The 27,158-nt window shown below is 50.0% G+C and overlaps 2 protein-coding genes across 4 annotated transcripts; both read right to left on the reverse strand.

The window, feature by feature from the left end:
- Positions 1-9,245: 9,245 nt before the first annotated feature.
- Positions 9,246-16,540, reverse strand: LOC128845929 (olfactory receptor 1019-like). 2 transcript variants are annotated; one of them, XM_054045019.1, is made up of 2 exons: positions 16,461-16,540; positions 9,246-11,277 (listed from the first exon to the last, which is right to left on the reverse strand). In XM_054045019.1, exon 2 carries the CDS (start codon positions 11,267-11,269, stop codon positions 10,343-10,345), a length of 927 nt encoding a protein of 308 aa, XP_053900994.1. In that variant the 5' UTR covers positions 11,270-11,277; positions 16,461-16,540; the 3' UTR covers positions 9,246-10,342. The 2 variants fall into 2 exon arrangements, with proteins under 2 accessions (XP_053900994.1, XP_053900995.1); XM_054045020.1 differs by lacking the exon at positions 16,461-16,540 and adding an exon at positions 15,828-15,882.
- Positions 16,541-19,569: 3,029 nt separating this feature from the next.
- SLC39A2 (solute carrier family 39 member 2) lies at positions 19,570-25,891 on the reverse strand. 2 transcript variants are annotated; one of them, XM_054045987.1, is made up of 4 exons: positions 25,315-25,890; positions 22,667-22,797; positions 22,337-22,405; positions 19,570-21,856 (listed from the first exon to the last, which is right to left on the reverse strand). In XM_054045987.1, the coding sequence occupies exons 1-4, from the start codon at positions 25,427-25,429 to the stop codon at positions 21,170-21,172; spliced, it is 1,002 nt and encodes a 333-aa protein (XP_053901962.1). In that variant the 5' UTR covers positions 25,430-25,890; the 3' UTR covers positions 19,570-21,169. The 2 variants fall into 2 exon arrangements, with proteins under 2 accessions (XP_053901962.1, XP_053901963.1); XM_054045988.1 differs by lacking the exon at positions 22,337-22,405 and having other exon boundaries at positions 25,315-25,891.
- Positions 25,892-27,158: the final 1,267 nt, after the last annotated feature.

Consider the following 27,158-nt stretch of genomic DNA (forward strand, 5'->3'; position numbering starts at 1 on the left):
TCCATGATTTTTCCAGGGACTGAGGTGAGGCTGACTGGCCTGTAGTTCCCCGGATCCTCCTTCTTCCCTTTTTTAAAGATGGGCACTACATTAGCCTTTTTCCAGTCATCTGGGACCTCCCCCGATCGCCATGAGTTTTCAAAAATAATGGCTAATGGCTCTGCAATCTCACCCGCCAACTCCTTTAGCACCCTCGGATGCAGCGCATCCGGCTCCATGGACTTGTGCACGTCCAGTTTTTCTAAATAGTCCCGAACCACTTCTTTCTCCACAGAGGGTTGGTCACCTTCTCCCCATGCTGTACTGCCCAGTGCAGCAGTCTGGGAGCTGACCTTGTTCGTGAAGACAGAGGCAAAAAAATCATTGAGTACATTAGCTTTTTCCACATCCTCGGTCACTAGGTTGCCTCCCTCATTCAGTAAGGGGCCCACACTTTCCTTGATTTTCTTCTTGTTGCTAACATACCTGAAGAAACCCTTCTTGTTACTCTTAACATCTCTTGCTAACTGCAACTCCAAGTGTGATTTGGCCTTCCTGATTTCACTCCTGCACGCCTGAGCAATATTTTTATACTCCTCCCTGGTCATTTGTCCAATTTTCCACTTCTTGTAAGCTTCTTTTTTGCGTTTAAGATCAGCAAGGATTTCACTGTTTAGCCAAGCTGGTCGCCTGCCATATTTACTATTCTTTCTACACATTGGGATGGTTTGTTCCTGCAACCTCAATAAGGATTCTTTAAAATACAGCCAGCTCTCCTGGACCTCTTTGCCCTTCATGTTATTCTCCCAGGGGATCCTGCCCATCTGTTCCCTGAGGGAGTCAAAGTCTGCTTTACTGAAGTCCAGGGTCCGTATTCTGCTGCTCTCCTTTCTTCCTTGTGTCAGGATCCTGAACTCGACCATATCATGGTCACTGCCTCCCAGGTTCCCATCCACTTTTGCTTCCCCTACTAGTTCTTCCCTGTTTGTGAGTAGCAGGTCAAGAAAAGCTCTGCCCCTAGTTGGTTCCTCCAGCACTTGCACCAGGAAATTGTCCCCTACACTTTCCAAAAATTTCCTGGATTGCCTGTGCACCGCTGTATTGCTCTCCCAGCAGATATCAGGGTGATTAAAGTCTCCCATGAGAACCAGGGCCTGCGATCTAGCAACTTCTGCTAGTTGCCAGAAGAAAGCCTCATCCACCTCATCCCCCTGGTCTGGTGGTCTATAGCAGACTCCAACCACGACATCACTCTTGTTGCTCACACTTCTCAACTTTATCCAGAGACTCTCAGGTTTTTCTGCAGTTTCATACCGGAGCTCTGAGCAGTCATACTCCTCTCTTATATACAACGCAACTCCCCCACCTTTTCTGCCCTGCCTGTCCTTCCTGAACAATTTATATTCATCCATGACAGTACTCCAGTCATGTGAGTTATCCCACCAAGTCTCTGTTATTCCAATCACATCATAGTTCCCTGACTGTGCCAGGACTTCCAGTTCTCCCTGCTTGTTTCCCAGGCTTCTTGCATTTGTGTATAGGCACTTAAGATAACTCATTGATCGTCCCTCTTTCTCAGCATGAGACAGGAGTCCTCCCCTCTTGCGCTCTCCTGCTTGTGCTTCCTCCCAGGATCCCATTTCCCCACTTACCTCAGGTCTTTGGTCTCCTTCCCCCGGTGAACCTAGTTTAAAGCCCTCCTCACTAGGTTAGCCACTTCAGGCCCAGCATCACGATTACAGTTGATCAAAGATTTCCACAATTCCATTTTATCAACAACAAAAATTTGAATTTCAACCCAAAATTTTTGAAAAATCATTGGACGATATTTTCATAAATCCTCGCTCCTCATTTGGTGTTTTGTTTTGACCAGCTGTAACAAAACCACTAAGCAATGTAATGAATGGTTATGTCACCGCATGTCATACAATGACCACTTGGGAATTCGTAGCAGCTCTAGGCACAGATTTCTTCCTTCCCTAACACATCGGACCCTAACGTAGTCCCATGAACACTACTGAATAGCAGACAGGGGTGAGCTAGGGATGGATCCATCTATTATACCTTATTCTAACCAGCATTTTTCATGCTTTGTGAAATGCTAACCTCAGTTGACATAATACATCCATCCAGGTCTCCTCTTGGATGGTCACCATGGTGATGAATAATGTTGTGTGACCAGTCCTAGTGCTGTGGGCAGAAATGCTGTGTCATTAATAAAGCAAAATTCTCATGGACATAAACATGTCCGCCCATAGACATGTCCTATAAACGTTTTCTTTAGAAGTAAGGAACCAGCACCTTTGTCCTACCCAACTAGTCTGTTCTTTGAGCAAGTGCTCCAATGATATTCTAGTCTAGTCTAGTCTATTTAGTTTCTTCTACTGCTCTCATCACTGTAGTATCAGGCATGGGTGCCAGTGACATTTGAACTACATGAGACTATTCATTAGCTTGGCAGTACAGGACCTATGACACACACCTGAGTACACTTTTAAAAGTCTGGGATTTCTTGTAAGTTTAACCTTAACACTAAGTTTCTTGGCTTTGCAATTTTTAGTTGTTTTGTGAGGGGGGGTGAGAGATTTGGGGACTTCTTTCTTTCTTTCTTTCTTTCTTTCTTTCTTTCTTTCTTTATTTCTTTCTTTCTTTCAATACAAGTCTTCTAAGAATTTTGGCTTGGTTTTCCACATGAATTTAAGGGAGTCATGCACCTAAATCCCATGGAAATTCAATGGCAGTTGAGCATTTAATTCTCTTAGTCTCCCTTGAAAGTCCCACCCAAAATTCTGCAAGAAAAGCCATTAGTGTCTGAGCTTTTCTTATCTGCCAGATTACCTTCTGGTTCAAAACTTGAAGGTAATATTCAGAGATGATTGAAAGTATTCTATTAAGATATTTGTTGATGGAAAATTGACTTTCAACTACATGGAAATTTTGGGTGGAAAAATCTGTTTTCAGCAAATTTTGAGGGGTGTTTTAAAAGAAAAACAAATTTACAAAACAGGAAAAAATTGTCAAAATGTATTGTTTATTCTCAAGAAACAGCTAAATTAATTTTGTTCTATTTTTGTCTATGAAATCTGAACATTTTCCATGACAGATTTAGAAAAAATGAAAAAAAAAAAACTAATGGTCAATTTTTTGGATGGACGGTCATCAAAAAAATGATAAAACTTGAAATCCTTCAAAGAAATATTTTGACAAAAATGGAATATATTTGTCAAAACTTTTCATGGAGAAAATTATTTCTCTAGCAGCTCTGAAAATGACAGCATGAAACAAATTTTAAATTGCTTACATCATAGCAATCCTGGCAAATAGACTTTGAGATCATTTGAATTACCTACAAAATAAACTCCGCTCTCTCCTATTCATAGATTCTTAGATTGTAGGGTCCAAACGGACTATTGTGACCACCCAGTCTGACCTCCTGTCAAACCCAGGCCAGAGAAGGTCCCCCAAATAATTCCTAGAGTAGAGCTTTTAGAAAAACAAACCATGTTGACTTAAAAATTGTCAGTGATGGAGAATCCACCATGATCCTCACTAAGTTGTTCCAGGGGTAAATTACTCTCACCATTAAAATTTACGCCTTATTTCCAGTCTGAATGTGTCTAGCTTCAACTTCCAGTCATTGGATCATGTGAGACCTTTCTCTACTGGATTGAAGAGTGAGTTATTAACTATTTGTTCCCTATGAAGGAACTTACAGAATGTGATCCAGTCACCCCTTAAATACATTGAGCTACTTGAGTCTATCACGATAAGGCAGGTTTTCTAATCCTTTAATCATTCTCTTGGGTCTTCTCTGAACGCTTTGCAATTTATCAACCTCCTTCTTGAATTGTGGACCCCAGAACTGGACACAGGATTCCAGCAGTGGTCACATCAGTGCCAGATACAGAGATAAAATTACCTCTCTGCTCCTCCTTGAGCTTGCCCTGTTTATAAGCCAAGGATTTCATTAGCCTTTTTGGCTGCAGCGTCGCACATCCTCACAGTCTGATCAGTTATTGGACTGGGAATTTCTTTTCTAGCACTTTCAGTTTCATCTCATTGAAAATAAAACACCCGGGCTTGAGTCTGCAGTCACTAGGAGCACAGAAATCCTGCGGAAGCCAGCTGGGGTTCAACACAATCACTGTGTGTTAAGCACATGTGCAGCACAGCCAGGACTGAGGAGTGGGACCAAACATTGCAATGCAGGGGTTACTTACACCACGGCAGCTCAGCAGGATAGAGAGGAAACCCAGAGGTAGAAAACAGCTCCCACAATCTTCCAGAGAAACAGCAAGTGCTGGGCACAAATGGGACAGCTGCTGCCTGTGCACATGTTGGATCTATCGTTGATGCGCCCATGACTTCAGCATCCATTGTCAGCCTCCATGTCTCTGAGCCATGTTATTTTCTGAGTTGATGGGTCTCTGTTTAGTTCCAAGTGCCTGGGATCTGCAGCACGAATGACTGGCTGGCTGGAGCGGCGTGTGTGGTGAGAATCTGAACAGATGGATCCGGGCTGCACAGCTTTGCCCTGAGAGCCTGCACTAGCTACACTCAACCCCACAGATGGTGAGCAGGAGATAGATAGATAGATAGATAGATAGATAGATAGATAGATAGATAGATAGATAGATAGATAGATAGATAGATAGATAGATAGATCTACTGAAAGGATCCTTGCCTAAATCAGGCAGGATTGGGGTCTAAGATTTCTGTTCTAAAACATACAGACTAAACAGAGATTAATTGTAGCACATCTACGTGGCTAACAGCTGAGTGGCACTCGAATGACTCCAGCCTCAGCCTCCAAGACTCAAACCCGTCCTTTATCAGCCCCAAGAATTAATGCTGCACACTTTTTGAACAGAGCTAGCAGCTTCGGGGAGCTAGCCCCTAGAGGAATGGTGCTCATGCTGCAACATCAACTCTCATTAGAAAAAACCTTCCCCACCAAACCAACCCAGCGATGTCCCATAGCTGCTGCTCAGAGAGGGCTGGACAAAAAACGAGATTCCACTTCACACCACAAGAGAGAGATGTTGGGCCCTATTGGGAGACCACGGAGACCTTTTGAAGTCCTCCATGAAAAACAAGGACCCATGTCAGGATTGTCCACACAGTCCAGTGGCCAGGACTCTGACCTAGGACATGAGAAACCCGAGTCCCATTTCCTGCTATGCCTGATTTGGGTGCCCTGCATTCAGTCTCTCCAGCCTCATGGGTAGTGAATTAATTACACAACATGGGACCGCTCCAGCTGGAGAGATTTACCCCACAGGCTGGTGGTGACGATACATGGAATGTGGGAGACCCACATTCCAGGCCTTTGTCACACTGGTATGTGCCAATAAAAGAACATTTTGTAAAATTCCCAACCCAGTTTATTATGGGATTTAAATACCCAATCACTTTCATCCAGTTGTACTAGGTCATTTGAATACCCATTCACTTTCATTCAGTGGTACTAGGGGATCTGAATGCCCATTCACTTTCATCCAATGGTACTAGGGGATTTGAATACCTATTCACTTTAATCCAAATCCCTTTGAACCTCTCAGACATTTGGTGAGGTTTCAAAGAAGCCAAAGAGAGTTGGTTCCCAACTTCCATTGAAAGTGAGTAGAAGTTGGTTACCTAACTCCCTTAGGCCCATTTGAAAATCCCAGCTCTTGTCTTTGAGTTGATTTTCCATGAATTCTTTCCCTGCTTCATGGGAAGGTTTGGAACAATCTGACACTCTCCACTTCTCCTGCTGCATTTGAAGGTAACAAGTCCAGTGTTTTAAGCTCAGGGTATCAGGATACTGATAACATCTATTGTCTCTATTGCCTAGTGGACTGTATTCATAGAATTCCCTGACTGGCGGCAGGGGGAGCAGCTAGAACCGGGGCTGAAGATAAAATAGGATTGTTTTTGCTGAAATAAAGAACTGAAAAACAATCAGGGCCGTCTCTAGCATTTCTGCCGCCCCAAGCAAAAAAAAAAAAACCCGCGATCACAATCGCGACCAGCGGCGGCAATTGGGGGAAAAAAAAAAGAGCCGCGAGCGGCGGCGGCAGTTCAGTGGCAGGTCCTTTGCTCCGAGAGGGCAAGAGGGACCTGCTGCCCCCGAATTGCTGCACGTGCTGCCCCTTTCCCTTGGCCGCCCCAAGCACCTGCTTGTTAAGCTGGTGCCTGGAGCCGGCCCTGAAAACAATTCATTTGGGGCTGAACGAAGGGATTTGTTCAACTTGAAATGAAACTTTTCTTCCATTTAGTTACACTTGGGTGGGGTGGGGGTTGTTCCTATTTATATTTTTAAAAACAAATCTAGCTAAATTTCCAAATGAATTGTCAGTTAGAGAAAAGAAATCGAAATATTTCATTTAAAAAAATGCCCAAACGAACCATTTCCATTTTTTTTTCTATTTGGCAAAAATTATTCATCAAATTCATCCCCAAAATACAAAATAGTTTCAGTTGCCCCAAAGTGCATTGTTCAGTGAATGAACTATTCAAGTGAAAACTTCCTCCCAGCTCTAATTACTACCATATATTATTATAATTCTAACTTATTACAAACTTGCATTCACCTCCTGTGAATGTTAGTTGACACTTGCAGTTCTGTTCATGCCCATGATGCTCAGAGACTGTGATATCTCATAAACATATCTGGTTTTGGGTGCTTATGTTGTGAAATAAAAGTAAAATACAGCAGCGAAAGAAATTCCTATCTCTGCTTCTGTCAACACATGCCAGGAACCCAAAGTGGAAAGCTGGAATACAATAGGGACTGGTTGTGGTTTGTTATGGCTTCTTGGCATGTCAATAAAGCAAAAGCGAGCTAGGAACCCAAAGTGTCCAAGAAAATTCCATGTGATCTGAAATAAATCCAAATTTGCAAAGGGGAGCTATAAAAGAAATTCATAGATTCATAGATTCCAATGCCAGAAAAAACAACTGTAACCATCTAGTCTGACCCCCTGTAGAGCACCGGCCAGAGAACTGCCCCCAAATAATTTCTAGAGCAGAGCTTTTAGAAAAAAAATCTCATCTTGATATAAAAATTATCAGTGATGGAGAATCAACCGTGACCCTTGGTAAATTGATCCAATGGTTAATTACTCACACCATTAACTATGTATGCCTTATTTCCAGTCTGAAATTGTCTAGCTTCACCTTCTAGCCATTGGATCGTGTTAGACCTTGCTCTGCTAGATTGGAGCCCATTATTAATATTTGTTCCCCAGGTAGATATTTGTAGACTGGGATCAAGACACCCCTTACCCTTCGCTTTCTCATTGTCAAGCTAAATACATTGAGCTCCTTGAGTCTATCACTATGAGGAACATTTTCTAACCCTGTGATCATTCTCATGGCTTTTCCCTGCACCAGCTCCAGATCTGAGGGCTGGAGAAAATGTCTTCAGATGTCAATCCAGAAGATTGAGAGGTGACTTGATTTCAGGGTAAAAGCACCTTCCTGGGGAGAAAACATCAGGAAGTAAAGGGCTCTGGAATGGAGCAGAGAATGGAAGAAAAAGAACCAATAGCTGGAAGTTGAAGCCAGACAGTCAAGTGAGAAATTAGGCATCACTGTATAACGCTGTGCGTGATTAACCAAGGGAATCAATTCCCAAGGGAATTCTCTGTTGCTTGGTGTCTGCCTGTCCAGGCTGCAGACCCTTTTGGAAGAATTTTAATCAAACACAAGTTATGTAGCTCAATAAAGGGGGAACAGAGGCCATTTAATGGCCAGTGCTACACAGGTCAGACAGGAGGCTCTATAGGTCCTCTCTGGCCATAAAACCTATGAAGCTCCAAGTCTGTTTACATGGGGTCCTGGAACGTAGCTGTGTGACTCCTAATCTGGATATAATGTTTGACTCCTGTTTGGTTTTGTCTTTTCCATCCCATCTGAAAGAGCCGTCAGGATGTCAGGTCTTGGGATCTGTGTGGCGCAGATAATCTGACATGAGCTTGAAACTACAAAGTGTAAATGGGATGAGAAGAAAGGGCAGGTTGCACAGGAGTCAGTCCGCATGTGCTGATTGCCCTGGCTTGGCTGCCTAAGGAACAGACCAGACGACTAACTGGAGTTTTATTAATCCAACAAGAATATGAAGATAAAACAGCAACCACGTGAAGAAAAGTGAATCTAGCATCGGTGAGACAAGACTAAGTGTCGTCTCTGACCACCGGGTTGGCCACCAAGAGGGCAATTGGAATGTGGGACAGGACACCCCCATTTGGCCAGGCGCAGCTGGTGACACAAAGCTGGAATACAATGGGGACTGGTTGTGGTTTGTTATGGCTTCTTGGCGTGCCAATTCAGCACGAGGGAGCAAGGAACACCATGGAACTGGGGGACCTAATTCTGGCCCATTGACTTGGGTGAAGTGATACAGATTTACAATAGCTGGGGCTCTGTCCCATTGACACCAGCATAGCAACGGCTGATTCACACAAACTACTGATTGGGTCCATTGACTCCAACAGAGCTATGGCCAATTCACACTAGCTGGGGGTCTCACCCATTGACTCCAGTGGAGCTACGGCTGACTCCCACCAGTTGCATATTGGGTCCATTGACCCCAATGGAGCTACATCCAATTCCCGCCAAATGGGGGTCTGGCCCATTGACCCCAGTGGTGCTATGGCTGATTTCCACCAGCTGGGGTCTGGCCGATAGACTATAAAGCCTGGAGAGAGCATTCAGCACATGCTCCCTGACCTCCAGTACATCCTAGGCCAGAGATCCTTCCCCTTGGCTCCTGCACTGAGCCCAGTTCCACGTGTTAAAACAATAACATTCATTTCCGGGATCTGACGTTAAGGAAGGACCAGAGACAAAGAGATGGAACTAGGAGAAGAAGTACTGGATCCAACCATAAGGTGTGAAACACCCCAGCTAAGTGAGTCAATGTTGCAGTCACAGCCAGGATTCTCCCCCCTGAATATTGCTATCGCCACAGGGATCGCGTCACACACCTAATGGGTCACTGATGTACAAGGGCCCAGTGCCAACCCTCCCCCTTCCCCAAAGTTACAGTCACAGGAACCTTGCAATAGGTCAACCCAGAGAGTTGGACAGGACAGACAATCAGCTGTTTGGGGCAGGAGCCTTCTTTTAATTCTGTCTGTGCAGCACCCGGCACAATGGGGTTCCGGATCCATTACTCTGGTCACTGGGGCTACAGCCAGACCAATAATAAATAATTAATGATGAAATAATAATCGATTCTCAATGATCAGCTGTCCATATTTATTAGTCCTTAAGTCCTTAGTCCTCTCTGGACTCTCAGCCATAGAGATGTTAAAAAATATTTCACCCAACCATTTTTCCAAGGAGCAAGAGTTTTTAACCAACTTAGGAATGTTTACAGGAAAATGTTATTTTTGCTGATAATTTCCAGTTTTCCATTGAAAACACAGAAACTGAACATTTTTCAATTTTTGGAAAAAATGCCTATTTAAACAATTCTGTTTTCTAAAGCTGACTTTTTTTTTTTTTACAATGAAAGGTTTTTAAAACCAATCATTTTATCATTTTACTGGACATTTTTACCAAAACCAGAAACATTTTACCCAAACCGGTTTTTGAGGCTGAACATTTTTACCCAAACTGGATGTTTTACCAAAAACAAGATCTCTACAAAAAACTGTTTTTGAAAAACAATTTATGTGGGACAAGGGTTTTTGTTGTTGTTGAAAAAAACAATTAAGCAACCAACCTAACAAATAAAAGATTTGTGTGGCGTATTGTTTTTTACGGAACAAACCTCTTTTTCATTCTATTTTCTTTATTTTCTATGGAAACAAATGGCATTTTCAACCAGGTCTGAGGTTAGCAAAGTAGTTGTACAACATGAGATGACATCCATAAACTCCTTTGCGAATATCTTGGATTGAGGTTTCCCCACGTATAAATTACAGCAGCTGACACAGGAACAAGAAGGAGTGTATGTCATTAATGTGAGTTATCCGTTCCTCCTCCCAATGGGAAAACAACTCCTCAGAAACTGTTGACTTTTTGTCAAAACATTGAAAATCGACTTATTTTTATTTTTGGAGGTTTTCAGAAAAGATAAACCAAACTATTTTCTCCCAAATCCAAAAGTGTTACACCTAATACTGCCGAAAACTGAAAAATGTTCAGACAAAAGAAAAAACTTTCAACTTTGCCAGATACAATCACAATCCCTAGTGTACGCACACCCAGAGTCCATCCCTCAACTGGGCATGGAACCCAGAATTCCTGATTCCCAGTACCCATTGCAAATGCTACCCACTCGATGCCACTCCTCTCCCACAGCTGGGGATGGAACCCAGGAGTCCAGACTCCCAAATCTGTGCACTGTCCATTAGAAGACAATACCTGCCTAGCTCCTAGCCAGGGCTTTTTGGAGCGCCCCTTTCACATCTTTGTTCCTCAGGCTGTAGATGATGGGGTTGAGCATGGGGATGATGATGCCATAGAGCACAGGCAGTGCCCGGTCCTGCTCCTGCGAGTAGGTGGAGTTGGGACGGAGGTAGGTGAAGAGGATGGTGCCAAAGTAGAGGCTGACCACGATCAGGTGGGAGGCGCAGGTGGAGAAGGCCTTGAGGCGCCCTTCCCTCGTGCGGATCCTGAGGACGGCCAGTGCGATGTACACATAGGACACCAGGGTCCCCAGCAAGGAGCTGAAGACGATAGCACCTCCCACAACAATGGTGACAGCCTGGTTGGTCCGGGTGTCAGAACAGGAGAGCTGGAAGAGCGGGGGGATGTCGCAGAAGAAGTGGCGGAGGATGTTGCCCCGGCAGAAGGACAGGATGGACATCAGGGATGAGTGCACAGACGAGTTGGTCAAGCCCATGGCCCAGGCGGCTGCAGCCAGCAGGGCACACACCCGCCGGCTCATGAACATGCCGTAGTGTAGCGGGTGACAGATGGCCACGTAGCGGTCATAGGCCATGACCCCCAGTATCAGGCATTCGATCCCCCCAAAGGAGATGAAGAAGAACATCTGGGAGAGGCAACCGGCCCATGAGATGGACTTGTCCCGCGACAGGTAATTGGCCAGCATCTTGGGCACAGTGGAGCTGGTGTAGCCGATGTCCACCACGGAGAGGTTTCCCAGGAAGAAGTACATGGGCGTGTGGAGCCGGGAGTCCAGGCTGACCAGCAGTAAGATGAGCACATTGCCCAGCAGGGCCACCAGGTAGATGGCTGTGAAGACCCCAAAGAGGACGAGCTCCTCCGCTGGGTTGCTGGAGAAACCGAGGAGGATGAATTCGGTCACTGAGGTGTTGTTCTCCCTCCCCATCGGCTCCCCTGCAGGCAAAGGAAGGGAAGTGGTGTGAGAGTTGGGTCCAGGCATTTACCCTCCTTGTGAGCGGAACTGTAAAGAGTGAGGGAAAATCCCTGTGCCATCACAGCAACCTACACTAACAGCAGTGTGTGGGAAAGGGAGACAGAGATGGAATTAGCTTCAACAAAAGGAACTCCTGGTGTCCCTCAAGGCCTGTGACAAGCTCATGTCTGGGAAACGAGAGGGGCATGGGGCCGGAAATCAGTGAACCAAAACTCAGTGTTGGAAGCTAGGCCTAACTGGGGGACAAATCTGTGGGGGAGGGGCCGTTCTGCCCACCGCTCCCTTTGGGGCCCTTCACGACAGAGACGCTGGGGGGAAATGAGAAAGTGCAGATGGGGGCTACTGGAGTCAAATTCACTATCGGGGCTGCCCCCCACCATCCCTGGGACCCCGGGTCTTCATCATCCTGATCCTGAGACATGTCCTGGCTAGCCCGGGCCAGAGAGAGGGACCCAGATGACATCATCACCCCCTGCATGCTCCGAGAACCCCAAACACCACCCAGGATTAAATGGGATCGACTTTAACAACAGCAGACCCGACAACAGCAGCTCCAGCCTGCCCCAGCTCACTTCTCTTCCCCTCCCCACAACATGCGAGGTTCATTATCACCATCTCAGATACCGTCTAAGAGACTGGCAGATGGGGGCGTTTCCTTCCCAAACTGTCCCGGTGCCAGGGAAAGGGAATTACAGGTGTTGTGCAAACAACAGCCGAATTAAATGCTTCACGGTTCAAAGGCTCCTCTCAGTAATATCTAAAAATCCTCCTAAATTCAGTGGGGATGCATTGATGTAACTATGAGGAGAAGTTGGCTTCTCGTCGTGTGCACACCCCCATGCCATGTAGCTGAAATACAGTCCCCAATTCTCCTTACTATTGCTGCCACCAAAATGTTGGATTATTTTAATAACAGAGTTATAACTATACCCCTCCTTTCCTGTGGTGTTAATAGAAGGTTAAGGGCTGTTTCGTGGTGTGTTTGCGATGGCACTGAGCAGGGGGAGGTCTCTGGGTCCCATTCCCTGTGGCTAGTTCTGGACGGTGTCTGGGCTCTGTTAGCACCTTGGCCCATTTACTCCATCTACATTCACACAACAGGAGCCACCAGCCAGGGAGCTGGCTAGGCCTTAGGAGACCCAGCCTGCGTTCCCAGCGCTGCCACAGAGTGATTCAGGGCCAGACCTGCAGAGATGTTTAAAGGCCAGATTGCAAAGGCATTTGGGCATCTAATGGGATTTTCAAACCACCTAGATGCCTGCACCATTGAAAGCAAAGGGAGTTAGGCATCTAGATGCGTTTGAAAATCTCACCAGGCACCGAAACACTATAACAAACCTGGCCTCCCGTTCCCAGTTAGGACTGGTTAAAAAAAAAAAAAAGGCAAAGCTTTTTTCCGTGAACATAAATGTCATTTTGTCCAAAGCAAACAGATTGCTGGCCCTGGAAAGGTTCCAACAAAAACTGTCACTGGGAACGTTTCTCTGCTCCCTTGTTAATACTAGTCATAATCTGAGTCAGTAACACTGCATCCTAAGTAAGGCACATGTTATTCAAAACCATCTGGTTCAGTGTCTCAATACCAATACTAAATCCTGACACAGCAATATTTCATAAATTGGTTACCATGCATTCAGTAGGTTACCTGGAAAACAGCATCTGTAAGAAACAACTGGATCTATGTCAGCTACTGGTGTATCCCAGAGCAATGCAACCAATGGAACAGAGAAGCTAGACATTCCTGCTTCCTGCCCAGCAAAGTTTACCCCAGAGGGTGACAACCAGGAGCCAGGATTACCTATAACATGGGTGGACAGTACTATGTAGTAACTAATCACAAGAAATTTATATATAAAGGCCTCATTTATAATGTCACTACTCCAAATTTCTGTTTTACTTCTCATATACATAGCACTGTGGGACACACTGTATTAATGCCTATCCCAGTATTTCAAAACACTCAGCCTACTCCTAATGATGATACAGGTGATAACTGTAATTGCCTAGTAGGAGTGTATTGCTATCTGCATCACCAAAGTAAAAGGGCCAGACTAAAACACCAGATTGGAAAAATAATTTATGCTTGGATATAAGGTGGTGTCATATTACACATACATACTATGCATACATACCCATATGTACCACACATAAGAACAGCCATACTGGGTCAGAACAATGGTCCATCTAGCCCAGTATCTGTCTTCCAACAGTAGCCAATTCCAGGTGCACCAGAGGGAATGAACTGAACAGGTAATCATCAAGTGATCCATCCCCTGCCTCTAGCTTCTAGCAAACTAAGGCCAGGAATAACAGGAGTACTTGTGGCACCTTAGAGACTAACAAATTTATTAGAGCATAAGCTTTCGTGGACTACAGCCCACTTCTTCGGATGCATATAGAATGGAACATATAATGAGGAGATATATATACACACATACAGAGAGCATAAACAGGTGGGAGTTGTCTTACCAACTCTGAGAGGCCAATTAATTAAGAGAAAAAAAAAAAACTTTTGAAGTGATAATCAAGCTAGCCGAGTACAGACAGTGTGATAAGAAGTGTGAGAGTACTTACAAGGGGAGATAGAGTCAACGTTTGTAATGGCTCAGCCATTCCCAGTCCTTATTCAAACCGGAGTTGATTGTGTCTAGTTTGCATATCAATTCTAGCTCTGCAGTCTCTCTTTGGAGTCTGTTTTTGAAGTTTTTCTGTTGTAATATAGCCACCCGCAGGTCTGTCACTGAATGACCAGACAGGTTAAAGTGTTCTCCCACTGGTTTTTGAGTATTTTGATTCCTGATGTCAGATTTGTGTCCATTAATTCTTTTGCGTAGAGACTGTCCGGTTTGGCCAATGTACATGGCAGAGGGGCATTGCTGGCACATGATGGCATATATCACATTGGTAGATGTGCAGGTGAACGAGCCCCTGATGATATGGCTGATGTGATTAGGTCCTATGATGATGTCACTTGAGTAGATATGTGGACAGAGTTGGCATCGGGGTTTGTTACAAGGATAGGTTCCTGGGTTAGTGGTTTTGTTCAGTGATGTGTGGTTGCTGGTGAGTATTTGCTTTAGGTTGGGGGGTTGTCTGTAAGCGAGGACAGGTCTGTCTCCCAAGATCTGTGAGAGTAAAGGATCATCTTTCAGGATAGGTTGTAGATCTCTGATGATGCGCTGGAGAGGTTTTAGTTGGGGGCTGGAGGTGACAGCTAGTGGTGTTCTGTTATTTTCTTTGTTGGGCCTGTCTTGTAGGAGGTGACTTCTGGGTACTCGTCTGGCTCTGTCAATCTGTTTTTTCACTTCAGCAGGTGGGTATTGTAGTTTTAAGAATGCTTGATAGAGATCTTGTAGGTGCTTGTCTCTATCCGAGGGATTGGAGCAAATGCGGTTATATCTTAGAGCTTGGCTGTAGACAATGGATCGTGTGGTGTGTCCTGGATGGAAGCTGGAGGCATGTAGGTAAGTGTAGCGGTCAGTAGGTTTCCGGTATAGGGTGGTATTGATGTGACCATCGCTTATTAGCACAGTAGTGTCCAGGAAATGGACCGCTTGTGTGGATTGATCTAGGCTGAGGTTGATGGTGGGATGGAAATTATTGAAATCATGGTGAAATTCCTCAAGGGCTTCTTTTCCATGGGTCCAGATGATGAAGATGTCATCAATGTAGCGCAAGTAGAGTAGGGGCGTTAGGGGACGAGAGCTAAGGAAGCGTTGTTCTAAGTCAGCCATAAAAATGTTGGCATATTGTGGGGCCATGCGGGTACCCATAGCAGTGCCGCTGACTTGAAGGTATATATTGTCCCCAAATGTGAAATAGTTGTGGGTGAGGACAAAATCACAAAGTTCAGCCACCAGGTTAGCTGTGACATTATCAGGGATACTGTTCCTGATAAGGCCAGGAATGCCATCCCTGCCCATCCTGGCTAATAGCAATTGATGGACCTATCCTCCATGAACTTATCTAGTTCTTTTTTGAACCCTGTTATAGCTTGGCCTTCACAGCATCCTCTGGCAAAGAGTTCCACAGGTTGACTGTGCGTTGTGTGAAGAAATACTTCCTTTTGTTTGTTTTAAACCTGCTGCCTATTAATTTCATTTGGTGACCCCTAGTTCTTGTGTTATGAAAAGGAGTAAATAACACTTCCTTATTTACTTTCCCCACACTAGTCATGATTTTATAGACCTCTATCACATCCCCCCTTAGTCATCTCTTTTCCACGCTGAAAAGTCCCAGTCTTATTAAACTCTCCTCATATGGAAGCTGTATTTATATACATATATATGCCATATCCATATTATCCATATATATTCATTATTTGGGTGCCCCCAAGGCTCACTCATAAAACCCCACTCCTCAGTCATGATCCGGGGACCTAACATTCCCAGGCCTACCATAAGAAACTAAAAACAATTGAAAAATAAAATCTGTCCATCAGTCATAAAAGGAAATGTAAAAACTAAGGGACAGATGAAGCATAAATGTATAGATGGTAAAGAGTGTTTACCTTACAGCAAGCACAGGAACAGAATAAAACATTGGAAACAGCTGAAAAAATCTGCAAAAAAGACATGTGCTATCCCGTTATAAATATTGGTGGTCAATAGCAGGCTTCTGGTAGCTCCCCTGTGCCTGAAGAATGGGGACAGAGTGGAAAAAGGCGGCCCTAGCAAAATTAAAAAAATAAGACATGGGCTGCTGCAGTGCAAACACAACTGTACGATAAAAAACAGGTTCTGGTTAAACTTAAACAGAGATCTAGACTGGTGCCTGTCAGAACGGGACAAGTAAGTGCCCAGTAGGGAGAAGTAGCAAACTATACAGTCACTGGAAAAAATGAAACAGATCACAGATCACATTAGGAGACAGAAGCTGTGACTCGATCTCAGGGAAGTGAATAAAAAAGGATTTCAAAGTGAAAACCCAAAATGGAGTGGATTAACACCTAGAACATCCACTTGGCTTGCAGACAAAAGCAACAAACACTGGAGGGAAAAATTCAGGTAATGACCCCAACTCTCCTCTCAAAGCCAGGATAAAAACCAGGGGTGCGGGTTCCCAACTGCTTTAACCCATGAAGCCACACACTCCTCGCTCAGAGATTAAAATAGAACCTTCTTTCTCAAATATTTTTACCTACCAGTTAAGTTTTCTTTTATATCCTTTCTCAGTTGGCTAAACTGGCTGCTGCTGCCAGTACTTTAAGATCCCTTGATAGAGTTAATCTCTCTTGGCTCAGGTCTCCCTACCTTCCTAGGTTGCTCTTCACCCTCGCCCCCCTTTCTCCCGCCTCTCTGCTCTCTCTCGCTTTCTTTGTTTTAAAAGTTAAAAGTTATAGTTTTTACAGTGGGCGGGGTCACCAGTGTTGTCAGTTGTTGGCTCCATGTGTATGTTTTTTCTGCGTGCGGCACTGCTCACAAAACCCACAAAACTTGGGTTAGTAGCGAAGGCACCCGGCCTGCTTTATTGCCGACAAAGCACGGTAATAGCACCTGGCAGACTCTATGAGGATACTAAGACATGTAGCCTGTGACAATAGACGCAGCTCAGTGAGCGGCGGGACTTTTCACTGTCCCCTAGGCTGGCTAAAGACACTGCCTGTGAGACCCCTCGTTATTCACCGACACAAACAAGTTACGTATTGCCTCTCTGACATAGCTAGTTACTGCCCCTTTGACGTGGTTAGTTTCCACCCTTTAACTTGTACATGGTGGGTCGATCAAAACATTTTTATTCATTATGCTCCCATCCTGCCCTTATCGCTAAGAGAGGATCAGTGTACTCTTGGATCAGTGTTTGTACCCATACTTGGTACCAGGGTGTTCTGCTACCACCCTTCTGGACTGCGCTTGCATGAGTGTCCTGTGCCTAGCACTTCTCAGGAATGTGTGTGTTTCTGCAATACCAGCCCTGCTCTTGCCAGGTTCTGTGAGCCTGTGTAACCCACACACCTCCTGGGTGTGGTGTTCTGCCCCATCTGGCACTGAGTCCACTTAGAGAGAGAGAGAAAACGAGTCTGCTCTCCAGGACCGGCTCTAGGCATCAGCAAAGCAAGTGCTTGGGGCAGCACAACTCTCGGAGCTTGGGGCGGCAATGTTTTGCTTGGGGCCGCAAAAAACCTAGAGCTGGCCCTGCTGCTCTCCAGCCTTAGCTAACAACCAGGTGGCTTTTAGCTCATGCACTAAGCTCCCAGGTTCAATCACTGACTTCTGCTCTCAGCCTGTCTCTTGCTGACTTTGCTTTATATTAGCAGGGCTTGACCCACTACTTTAATTCAGGCCTCAGGCCTGATACAAGGCCTCATGTTTCAGGCTTTCTTTCTGCTACACCTGGGATGCTTGATTCCCAGCCCCCCTACTCTAACCTACGAAATCCCATTCCCCTCCCACAGCTATGGGGAGAACCCAAGAGTCCTTGTTCTTATTCCTGCTCCCCTCCCCTGCTCTAACGCACTAGCATCTAGTGATTAGAGCAGGGGGTCTGGGAGCCAGGACTCCTGGTTTCTCTCTAAGCTCTGGGAGGGGAGGTGTGACAAGGACCAGTCGCTCCCTCGCTCCTCCTCAAGGATTCAGTGGCACTGGAAGAGCTGTGCCGGGACGGAGCCTGAGGCTGGAATAACACCGGCCGTGAGCCCTGGGCTGTCCCCACCCACAGCTCTGCCGGTGCCCCTCAGTCCTGACTGGCAGCCCCAGCTGATCCGGCATGGCAGCTGGTGTGAAACTGGCTCCATGGACACATTGTGTAACCAGCTGGGACAGGAGGTCGCTGGGTGACTGCAGTGTCCGGACCCCGGGTCTGTTCTGGTGCAGCAGAGAGCTGGGGGATACCGGACTAGCAGGATGAGTGGGCTGGATGACTCAGGGGTTAGATGTGAGGGGAAAGGGTGGGAGAGGAAGCCTGATTGACCTCGGGGTGTGATGGGAGGGGCAGGGAATACCAGGATAGAGGGGTTGATAAGCCAGCCTGGTACTTACCTTCCCACAGCAGGAAATTGATCTGAGATATGAGCTTGCAATCCTCAGCCCATCCGTGCAGGAATGGCCTTCTTGTCACCTGGTGCTTGCCTCACTGTCTCCCTCCAGAACTCGTCTGCCTTCCTGTCCTGATGAGAGCTTTGGGCAGCAAGCACCTCCCTGCCCCTCTCCCACCAATAGCCCGGCCCCCGCTCTGTGCCCAGTGAGAGAGACAGCCCAGCTGGGGTGCGCTGGGATTGGCAGATATTGCAGAGCCATCTCTCGGGGAATTGTCCTTTGTCGCTGTGGGCCAGCCCGGGGGGACCAATTTGCCTCGTATAACGGCATCCTTGGCCGAGGAGGAGAGACAAAGGATCAACGCCCATCTGAAACCAAACCAGAGCCAAGTCACAGAGCCAGAGCCTCAGTGTTCCACTCTCAGGTCCTCGGTTTACCAGCGTTGTGTCTCAGGAACCCCTGGACCAAGTGACTCCAAATTTGCCCCACTTACCCTAGCTCAGACATCAAGGAGACATGGCACATTTCAAAACGTGATACAGCATGTGGGTTTTGGAGCGCCTAGAAAACGCAGCTGTTAAGCAGTGAGCTCGTATCAGCCCCTAACAGGCTACGTCTACATTAGCACTTTTGTTGGCAACACTTTTGTTGGTCAGGGGTGTGAAACACACACACACACACACACACACACACGACCAACATAAGTTTCACGGACTAAAGCATCAGTGTGGACAGCGCTATGTGGGTGAGAGAGTTCTCCGGAACAATGGGCGAACATCTCCGCTCCAGCAGGAGACCAATTGCTCACCTTTGCTGGATGTGAACTATTGGAACCTATTTCTAGTATGCAGACAGAATGCCTTAACCAGTGGTGGGCCATACGTGGTACGACACCATTCACAACTGGTGTGGCACTGAACCAGGGCACGGGATGATTTTTGTGGCTAGTGGTTTGGGGCACTGCAGTTGCTGGGTGTCCACATTGAGCCATGTTAAAGAGGTCTGGTTTTGCAAGCGCGGGGGCTCGGCCCTTTATGTAAGCCAAAGCTCTTAAAGGGGCGCATGCCGGGCTCCCAAAATCCCCCACCCCTTTTGAAAAAGGCAGGCCTTTCTGGAATCTACACTCCGTTGGATTGGCTTCAAAACCTGCCCCAGGCTTTCCCAGCACTTAGCAGCACTGGGTCTCGGCCGCATCCCCAAAACCCACTCAGTGGGGGATGGCCCCGTTGGTGCATGGATGCTGTCCCGCCGAAAGGGCCCGAAGAAACCACAAGCAAAGACGCGCACAAAACACACGATTTATTTCAGCGGCAACGTCCATTGAACGAACAGGCTCAAAGAACAGGCATCCATGAGCTGGGCGCTTGGAGGGCCAAGCTGTAGTCCGACCTCCTGTCTAGCACAGGCTGCTAAATTCCATCCAGCTCTCCCAGCACTGAACCCAGGAACAGGCGTTTGGCTAAAGCATCTTCCCGAAAGGCCCCAGGGAGTTTGTTCCATGGGTTAATCGCCCCCCCCCATTACAAAAAACGGAGCCTTGTTTTCAATTTTAATTGGGCTTCCAGCTATTTCCCAGGAGTCTCTGCAAGGCCAAGGAACCCACTGTCCACCAGCTGCGCAGAGATTGTGGCTTCATCTCACAGCCACCCTGGCCTTGGCACTAGGGTTGCCGAGATTCCTGGAGGTTTCATCCCGTGACATGATCTTTAATTAAGGGAGGGCGGGCAACCCTACGTGGCATCAGCTGCATCCAAGGGGCCCACGCTGTTAGGAGCCCCCTGGCTGGACCTCCCCAAGTGGTCTAAGGGATTTGGACAGCAAGTGAGAGGCAGGGGAAGCAGACACCCAACACCCCAAGGCAGCCTTGGCAGCCTCAGCCCTGGAGGAAGGGGTCAGCTGAGGGGTTGGTGCAGCTCTGCCCATGGGCTGTAGCCTTGGAGAGCGGGAGGGAGTTCGGCTCTGTAACACCACGCCACGGGTAACCAGCAGCGGGGAATTAAACCCACTACCCCTGATGCTAAGCCCATGAGCCTGTACTGGCTGAGCTAAAGGCCTCTGCTCTGTTAGCCCAGGCTAGGGCAGGCTCATCAGCCTGTACAGGGGCCAAGATGCCATGAAAGAGGGACAGACCCGAGCACAGGGCTGGGAGTGGGGGGGGGGAGATTACTTTGCTCCTAGGACTCCAGGGAGCTGGCTGGCTCAACAGCTGGGGTGGGAGACTCCTGGGCCCTCTGGAAACACACTGAGAACCTCCCAGCTTGCAACACTCAAGCCAGTGAACAGCCACTAGGTGTCCCAGTCCCTGCCCCCTTAGCCAGCCAGTCCCCGCCCTGGGGCCAGATGGGAGCCAGCACTCCCGAGAGGGAAAGGCCCCATGTCTCTAGCCCCCTGAGCCAGCCAGTCCCTGTTCTGGGGCCGGATGGGAGCCAGCGCCCCCTAGAAGGGAAAGCCCCATGTCCCCCAGCCCTCTGAGACAGCCAGTCCCCGCCGTAGATGGGAAAGGCTTCATGTCCTATTCCCCACCCCCCTGATCTAGCCAGTCCCTGCCCTGGAGCCGGATGGGAGCTGACACCCCCTAGAGGGGACAAGCCGTTTGGGGTCAGTCTCTGCAGGGCTTGGCCCCTGGACAGGGCCGGCTCCAGGCACCAGCCTGGCAAGCAGGTGCTTGGGGCAGCCACTCCGGAGGGGGCGGCACATCCAGCTATTCGGCGGCAATTCAGCGGACAGTCCCTCACTCCCGCTTGGAGCGAAGGACCTCCCGCCGAATAGCCGCCGCAGATCTTGATCGCGGCTGTTTTTTTTTTTTTGGCTGCTTGGGGCGGCCAAAACCCTGGAGCCGGCCCTGCCCCTGGAGCCCCCACCCAGCCCTGCCTCCCCCTCAGGCCCAGACAGCAATGGTGGCCATGACGGTGAAACCCAGGGCGATGAAGGAGAACTTGGCCAGGGGCGGCTCGCGGGAGCTCAGCTCATGGGGCAGGATCTCCAGGAAGGTGATGTACAGGAAGGTGCCGGCCGCCACCCCCTCCACCAGGGCCATGGCCAGCCCGCCGGCCGCCCCGCCCGAGAACGAGAGCCCGATGCCAACGGCCATGCCAGAGGGGGACATGAGGGCAAAAATGCCCAGGTAGAGCAGCCTCCAGCGGGGCTGGGTGCCGCTTTGCACCAGCTGCAGCCCCAGGCTGAAGGCGATCACGCCCTTGTGGGCCAGCACAGCCAGGCAGAGCTGGAGGGCCCCTGCCTCGCCCTGCTGCACCCCCACCGCCAGCCCCTCGAAGAGCGAGTGCAGCGACAGCGTAATGAAGAGCACCAGGGCCCGGAAGGAGCCAGGTGAGGGGCCGTGAGGCCCCGGAACCCCGTGGGAGTGTGGGACAGAGGGGACGCTGGGCACCGTGGCCCCGTGGGAGTGGGGGACGGAGGGGACGCTGGGGGCTGAGCAAACAGGGTCCTTGCCCGGGGCCCCGTGGGATGGTGGAGCCGCGTGGCAGCAGTGCAGCACCAGGCTCTCGGTGAGAAAGACAAGGAAGAAGCCGAGGGAGATGACGAGCTCCGCGAAGGGGTAATCCAGCTATGGGGAGAGGGATGGGGAGATGGTTTGTTTCAGAGGGACTCGCACGCAGCCACCCAGCCTGACCTTCCCCACCTCCACCCACAGCGTAAGGAGTGGGTCCCAAAGGGAGGGCTATTTAGGAGGATGGAGTCTAGTGGTTAAAGCAGGGGGGCTGGGAGCCAGGACTCCTGGATTCTGTCCCCAACTCTGGGAGGGGAGTGGGGTCTAGTGGGTTAGAGGGGGAAGGGGCTGGGAGTCAGGACTCCAGGGTTCTCTCCCTGGCTCTGGGAGGGGAGTGGGGTCTAGTGGGTTAGAGGGGGGGGGACTGGGAGTCAGGACTCCTGGCTTCTATCCCCGTATCTGGGAGGGGAGATTTGACGAGGCCCAGTCGCTCCCCCTGCCTTGGCTCTGCTCTCACAGCTCTTTCCCCACTGCAGCCCTCTTCCCGCCTCTCCCCAGTGGGGGCACTTCCAGCTGAGAGGTGTTGGGGGTGCTCACCTCAGCCCCACAGGCACTGGCCCTAGACGAGTCGTTCTGTGTCCCCGTCAGGTTCTGCCCAGCGGCAGCCTGTGGGGAGACAAGAGGAGTCAGATATCGCGCTGGGGGGCAGGCGGTGCACTGACCCCATATACACCTGGAGGGGTGTCCCTGCACCTCCTGCTGGAGGGGATGGGCCCTGCTCCGTGTATGCCCCTACTCCCCCAGCTGGAGGGGATGGGCCCTGCTCCGTGTGTGTCCCTGCGCCCCCTGCTGGAGAGGACGGGCCCTGTTCTGTGTGCGCCACACTGCTGGAGCAAGGGGGTCCCGTGCGTCTCTGCTCCATCTCACCTGCTGCAGCCGCTTGCCCAGCTCCCCCTGGATGTCTGTCAGCGCGTCGGCCGCCGTGTGCATGAGGCAGGCGCCCAGGAAGACCCCCGCTGCAAAGCAGCCGATGAAGCTCAGGATGCGCCGGTGCCGCCCTGTGGGAGGAGAGGGCCGGGGTGAGGCCAAGGCCACGGCCATGGGGCAGGGCTGAGCAAAGCAATCCCAGCTTGGGAGGTGGGTCTTGAACTGGGGAACCACACAGTCTGGGGCAGGGAGAAAGCCAGAGGTGGGGCAGCAGGCACAGAGCCCTGGCCTGGCACCGGGAACACCTGGGTTCCAGTTCTGGCTCAGGCTGTTAGGTGAGCTTGGTAAGTCACTTGGCCTCCCCGTGCCTCGGTTTCCCCATCTGTACAATGGGGCTAATGAGACTGACCTCCTTAGCAAAGTGCTTTAAGATCTGCTCAGAACAAGGGTGATTAATGAACTGGCAAGAGGATGGAGTGAAAGCTGCACAGCTCCCCGGGGAGAAAGAGCTGGCCACAGATAGGAAGATCAAGGGCAAAGTAATGGGTAAGAAAGAAAGTGGTACAGAGGTGGACAGACAAAGCCTCAGTTTCCCTCAGGGGGTCCAGAGCCCCCTGAGCGTGACTGTTTCTTTTGCCCCACGGGGAGGCAGTGATGGGGCTGGGGCAGGATGGAGGTATCATTCATGCCTGCAGCTGCCCCATTGCCTGATTTACTAAGGGGGTTTCCCCTGCCCCGGGAGCCAGAAGCCTGCAGGGGATAGGGGAGGGGAAGCACCAGACAGACAGATACACAGAGAACAAGAGCGAGGAGCAGCAAGAGATAGATAGGCAGGCCTTGGCTACACTGGCGCTGTACAGCGCTGCAACTTGCTGCGCTCAGGGGTGTGAAACCCCCCCCCCCCCCCCCCCCCCCCCCGAGCGCAGCAAGTACAGCGCTGGAAAGTGCCAGTGTAATCAGAGCCTGCAGCGCTGCAAGCTATTCCCCTCGGAGAGGTGGAGTACCTACAGCTATTCCCCTCGGAGAGGTGGAGTACCTACAGCTATTCCCCTCGGAGAGGTGGAGTACCTACAGCTATTCCCCTCGGAGAGGTGGAGTACCTACAGCTATTCCCCTCGGAGAGGTGGAGTACCTACAGCTATTCCCCTCGGAGAGGTGAAGTACATACAGCTATTCCCCTCGGAGAGGTGGAGTACATACAGCTATTCCCCTCGGAGAGGTGGAGTACATACAGCTATTCCCCTCGGAGAGGTGCAGTACATACAGCTATTCCCCTCGGAGAGGTGGAGTACATACAGCTATTCCCCTCGGAGAGGTGCAGTACATACAGCTATTCCCCTCGGAGAGGTGCAGTACATACAGCTATTCCCCTCGGAGAGGTGCAGTACATACAGCTATTCCCCTCGGAGAGGTGCAGTACATACAGCTATTCCCCTCGGAGAGGTGAAGTACATACAGCTATTCCCCTCGGAGAGGTGGAGTACTTACAGCTATTCCCCTCGGAGAGGTGGAGTACATACAGCTATTCCCCTCGGAGAGGTGGAGTACATACAGCTATTCCCCTCGGAGAGGTGGAGTACATACAGCTATTCCCCTCGGAGAGGTGGAGTACATACAGCTATTCCCCTCGGAGAGGTGGAGTACATACAGCTATTCCCCTCGGAGAGGTGGAGTACATACAGCTATTCCCCTCGGAGAGGTGAAGTACATACAGCTATTCCCCTCGGAGAGGTGGAGTACTTACAGCTATTCCCCTCGGAGAGGTGCAGTACATACAGCTATTCCCCTCGGAGAGGTGGAGTACATACAGCTATTCCCCTCGGAGAGGTGAAGTACATACAGCTATTCCCCTCGGAGAGGTGGAGTACATACAGCTATTCCCCTCGGAGAGGTGGAGTACATACAGCTATTCCCCTCGGAGAGGTGGAGTACATACAGCTATTCCCCTCGGAGAGGTGGAGTACATACAGCTATTCCCCTCGGAGAGGTGGAGTACATACAGCTATTCCCCTCGGAGAGGTGGAGTACATACAGCTATTCCCCTCGGAGAGGTGGAGTACATACAGCTATTCCCCTCGGAGAGGTGCAGTACATACAGCTATTCCCCTCGGAGAGGTGCAGTACATACAGCTATTCCCCTCGGAGAGGTGGAGTACATACAGCTATTCCCCTCGGAGAGGTGGAGTACATACAGCTATTCCCCTCGGAGAGGTGAAGTACGTACAGAGCTCTCTCGCAGCACTACTACACTTGCGCTTCACAGCACTGTGCAGTCCCGAGTGCAGCCAAGGCCATAGATAGATAGATAGATAGATAAATAGATCGAGTAGAGGTGTGCGCATGGGAATAGGTAGGTAGATGGATGAACGGAGGGGTGTCTATGGGAACAGATGATAGAGGACCAGGGGTGTGTGTATGGGGATATGTAGGTAGATGGATGAACAGAGGGGTGTCTATGGGGATAGGTAGATAGATGGATGGATGAACGGAGGGTGTGTATGGGGAAAGATGATAGAGGAGCAGATGGGTGTCTATGGGGATAGATGATACAGGAGCAGATGGGTGCATATGGGGATACCCAGCCCGCCCACTCCTGCGATGTGGATGGGAAGCCACTGTCCCACTCCCCACCCCCAACCCCTCTTCACCTTTGGCCGCCTTGATCTGGAACCACTTGACCTGGGCCGGGATGAGGCCGCAGACGAGGGTAATGAACAGCAGAGCCACCAGGCAGCCGATCTTCACCGCCAGGAGCGGCTCCATCTGTGCGGGCGCCAGGAGGGCCGGGCCAGGCGATACAGCTGGGCCTTACCCTGGGCTCACACCCTACAGCCCCTCCTCCACAATGCCCTGCTAGCCCGTCCTCTCCTGTCCCCCCTCGTCTAACCCGTCCCAGGCTAGGGAGACCCCCACCACGGATTATCCTAACCCTAGGTAGCCCAAGCCGGCACCGAGCCCTCAGCTGAACTCAGGCGTGGCTGGGGACCCTTCCAAGCCCCGGGAATCGGTGGGAGATGCTGTGCCACACAGATTGGGTCAGGCCATTCCCAGTTCCCTGGCCATCCTCCTCTCCTCCTTCCCCCCCGTCTCTACCTCACTCCATCTACCCTTCTGCCTTCCACTTCTCCTTCCTTCCCCCTCTCTCTGCATTCACTGCATCTCTGCTGCTTCTCGCTCCCTCTCCTGCTCCGCTCCTGCCACCTTCTCCAGCACCTCCCAGCCCCAGAGTGAATAATAACCTCCCAAGAGAAGGGAACCACCCCCTCCCTGCCCCTCCTTCAGTCTTAATTGCACCACCATTAAATAATTTATTGGGTAAACATTTCCCAAGAGCACTTTTCCCCACCACTTCTCCGGTCACCAGCTGCATTCCTAGCAGCTTAGATACGCTTGTATGGAGCACCCATCCCTCCCTAAATACCCAGCAGGCCCTGGCCCGGGGGGATTTTCCAGCTGTCGAGGGGTTTGGTGCCAGGCTGGACAGTGCCGGATCAGCATCTCCTGGGCCCCAAGCAGGGTGAGGATGGAGAGACCTCAAACATACAGCGCCCCCGGGGCTTGGTCAGCCCTCCACCTCTGCCACCTGCCCGACCTGGATTCACAGGAGTGACAGCCATGTCTCCAACCGTGCCCCCGAGGACAGCCCGTCGGATCCAGCACCCGTTTCTCTCCCTGGCTGCCCAGCAGGCCCTCGGGAGAGACGCCACCAGCAGGGATCTGCAGTGGCAAAGGCCAGCCTGGCAAACCAAGCCACTGCCTTTTACTCACTCGCAACTTGGGCTGAAGGGGCCTAAAGTCAGTGTCACCTGAGAGAGGCGCTGGCTGCCCTGACGCTCCCAAACCCGGCCTCCCCATCTCTGCCCCAGCCATGGGCAGCCAGCGCCTCGGATCCCAGCTGGCTCCCACCTCCCGGCCCCATGCCCGATAGCTGCCCAGGAGGCTCCACGGGGTCTCCGCTGCTGAGGTCCTTTGTCCTCTGGTGACATCGGGACAGTTCTAGGTAGTGCATTGCTGTTTGTGTGACCCTTCTTCCCTCTCCCCCCAGGAAAAATTCAATCCTTCACATGCAGTCTGCATGGTGAGTGGGGAAACCGAGTCACACGCATTCCAGACTAATATTGCCATGCTGCTCCCACTGCCGCAGGACACCTCGAGCTTTGTTACTGGCCAGGCAATACTGGGATGTTTGGTCACAAACAGGGCCAGATGAGAATCTCCTAGAAGAAAGAGGCCCCACGTCCTGTTCCCTGCACTGGGGGCAGACAGGAGCCAGCATCCCGGCCCCACCTTCCATTCCCCACCCCACTAAGCCAGCTGATCCCCACGCCCTGCGCCTGGGTCCCAGCCAGCGCCTCCTAGAGGGGATTATCTGAGCTCCTCTGATGGCATCAATGCCTCACTGCAGCTTGGCTCCTGAAACACACCCCAGCCCTTCACCCGCTGTTTACTCTGCACAGAGCATTTCCCAACACCACCACCAGCAGCCGATGGG

This window comes from Malaclemys terrapin, chromosome 12 (assembly GCF_027887155.1).
Source record: "Malaclemys terrapin pileata isolate rMalTer1 chromosome 12, rMalTer1.hap1, whole genome shotgun sequence".
Lineage (NCBI taxonomy): Eukaryota > Metazoa > Chordata > Testudines > Emydidae > Malaclemys > Malaclemys terrapin.

Bases quoted from the DNA above. Each gene is read 5' to 3' on its own strand.
- LOC128845929 (XM_054045019.1), bottom strand. From the start codon at position 11,269: ATGGGGAGGGAGAACAACACCTCAGTGACCGAATTCATCCTCCTCGGT.
- SLC39A2 (XM_054045987.1), bottom strand. From the start codon at position 25,429: ATGGAGCCGCTCCTGGCGGTGAAGATCGGCTGCCTGGTGGCTCTGCTG. The intron at 22,798-25,314 runs GTGAAGAGGGGT...CTCCTCCCACAG, and splicing joins CCAGATCAAGGCGGCCAAAG to GGCGGCACCGGCGCATCCTG. The intron at 21,857-22,336 runs GTGAGCACCCCC...CTCTCCCCATAG, and splicing joins CCAGTGCCTGTGGGGCTGAG to CTGGATTACCCCTTCGCGGA.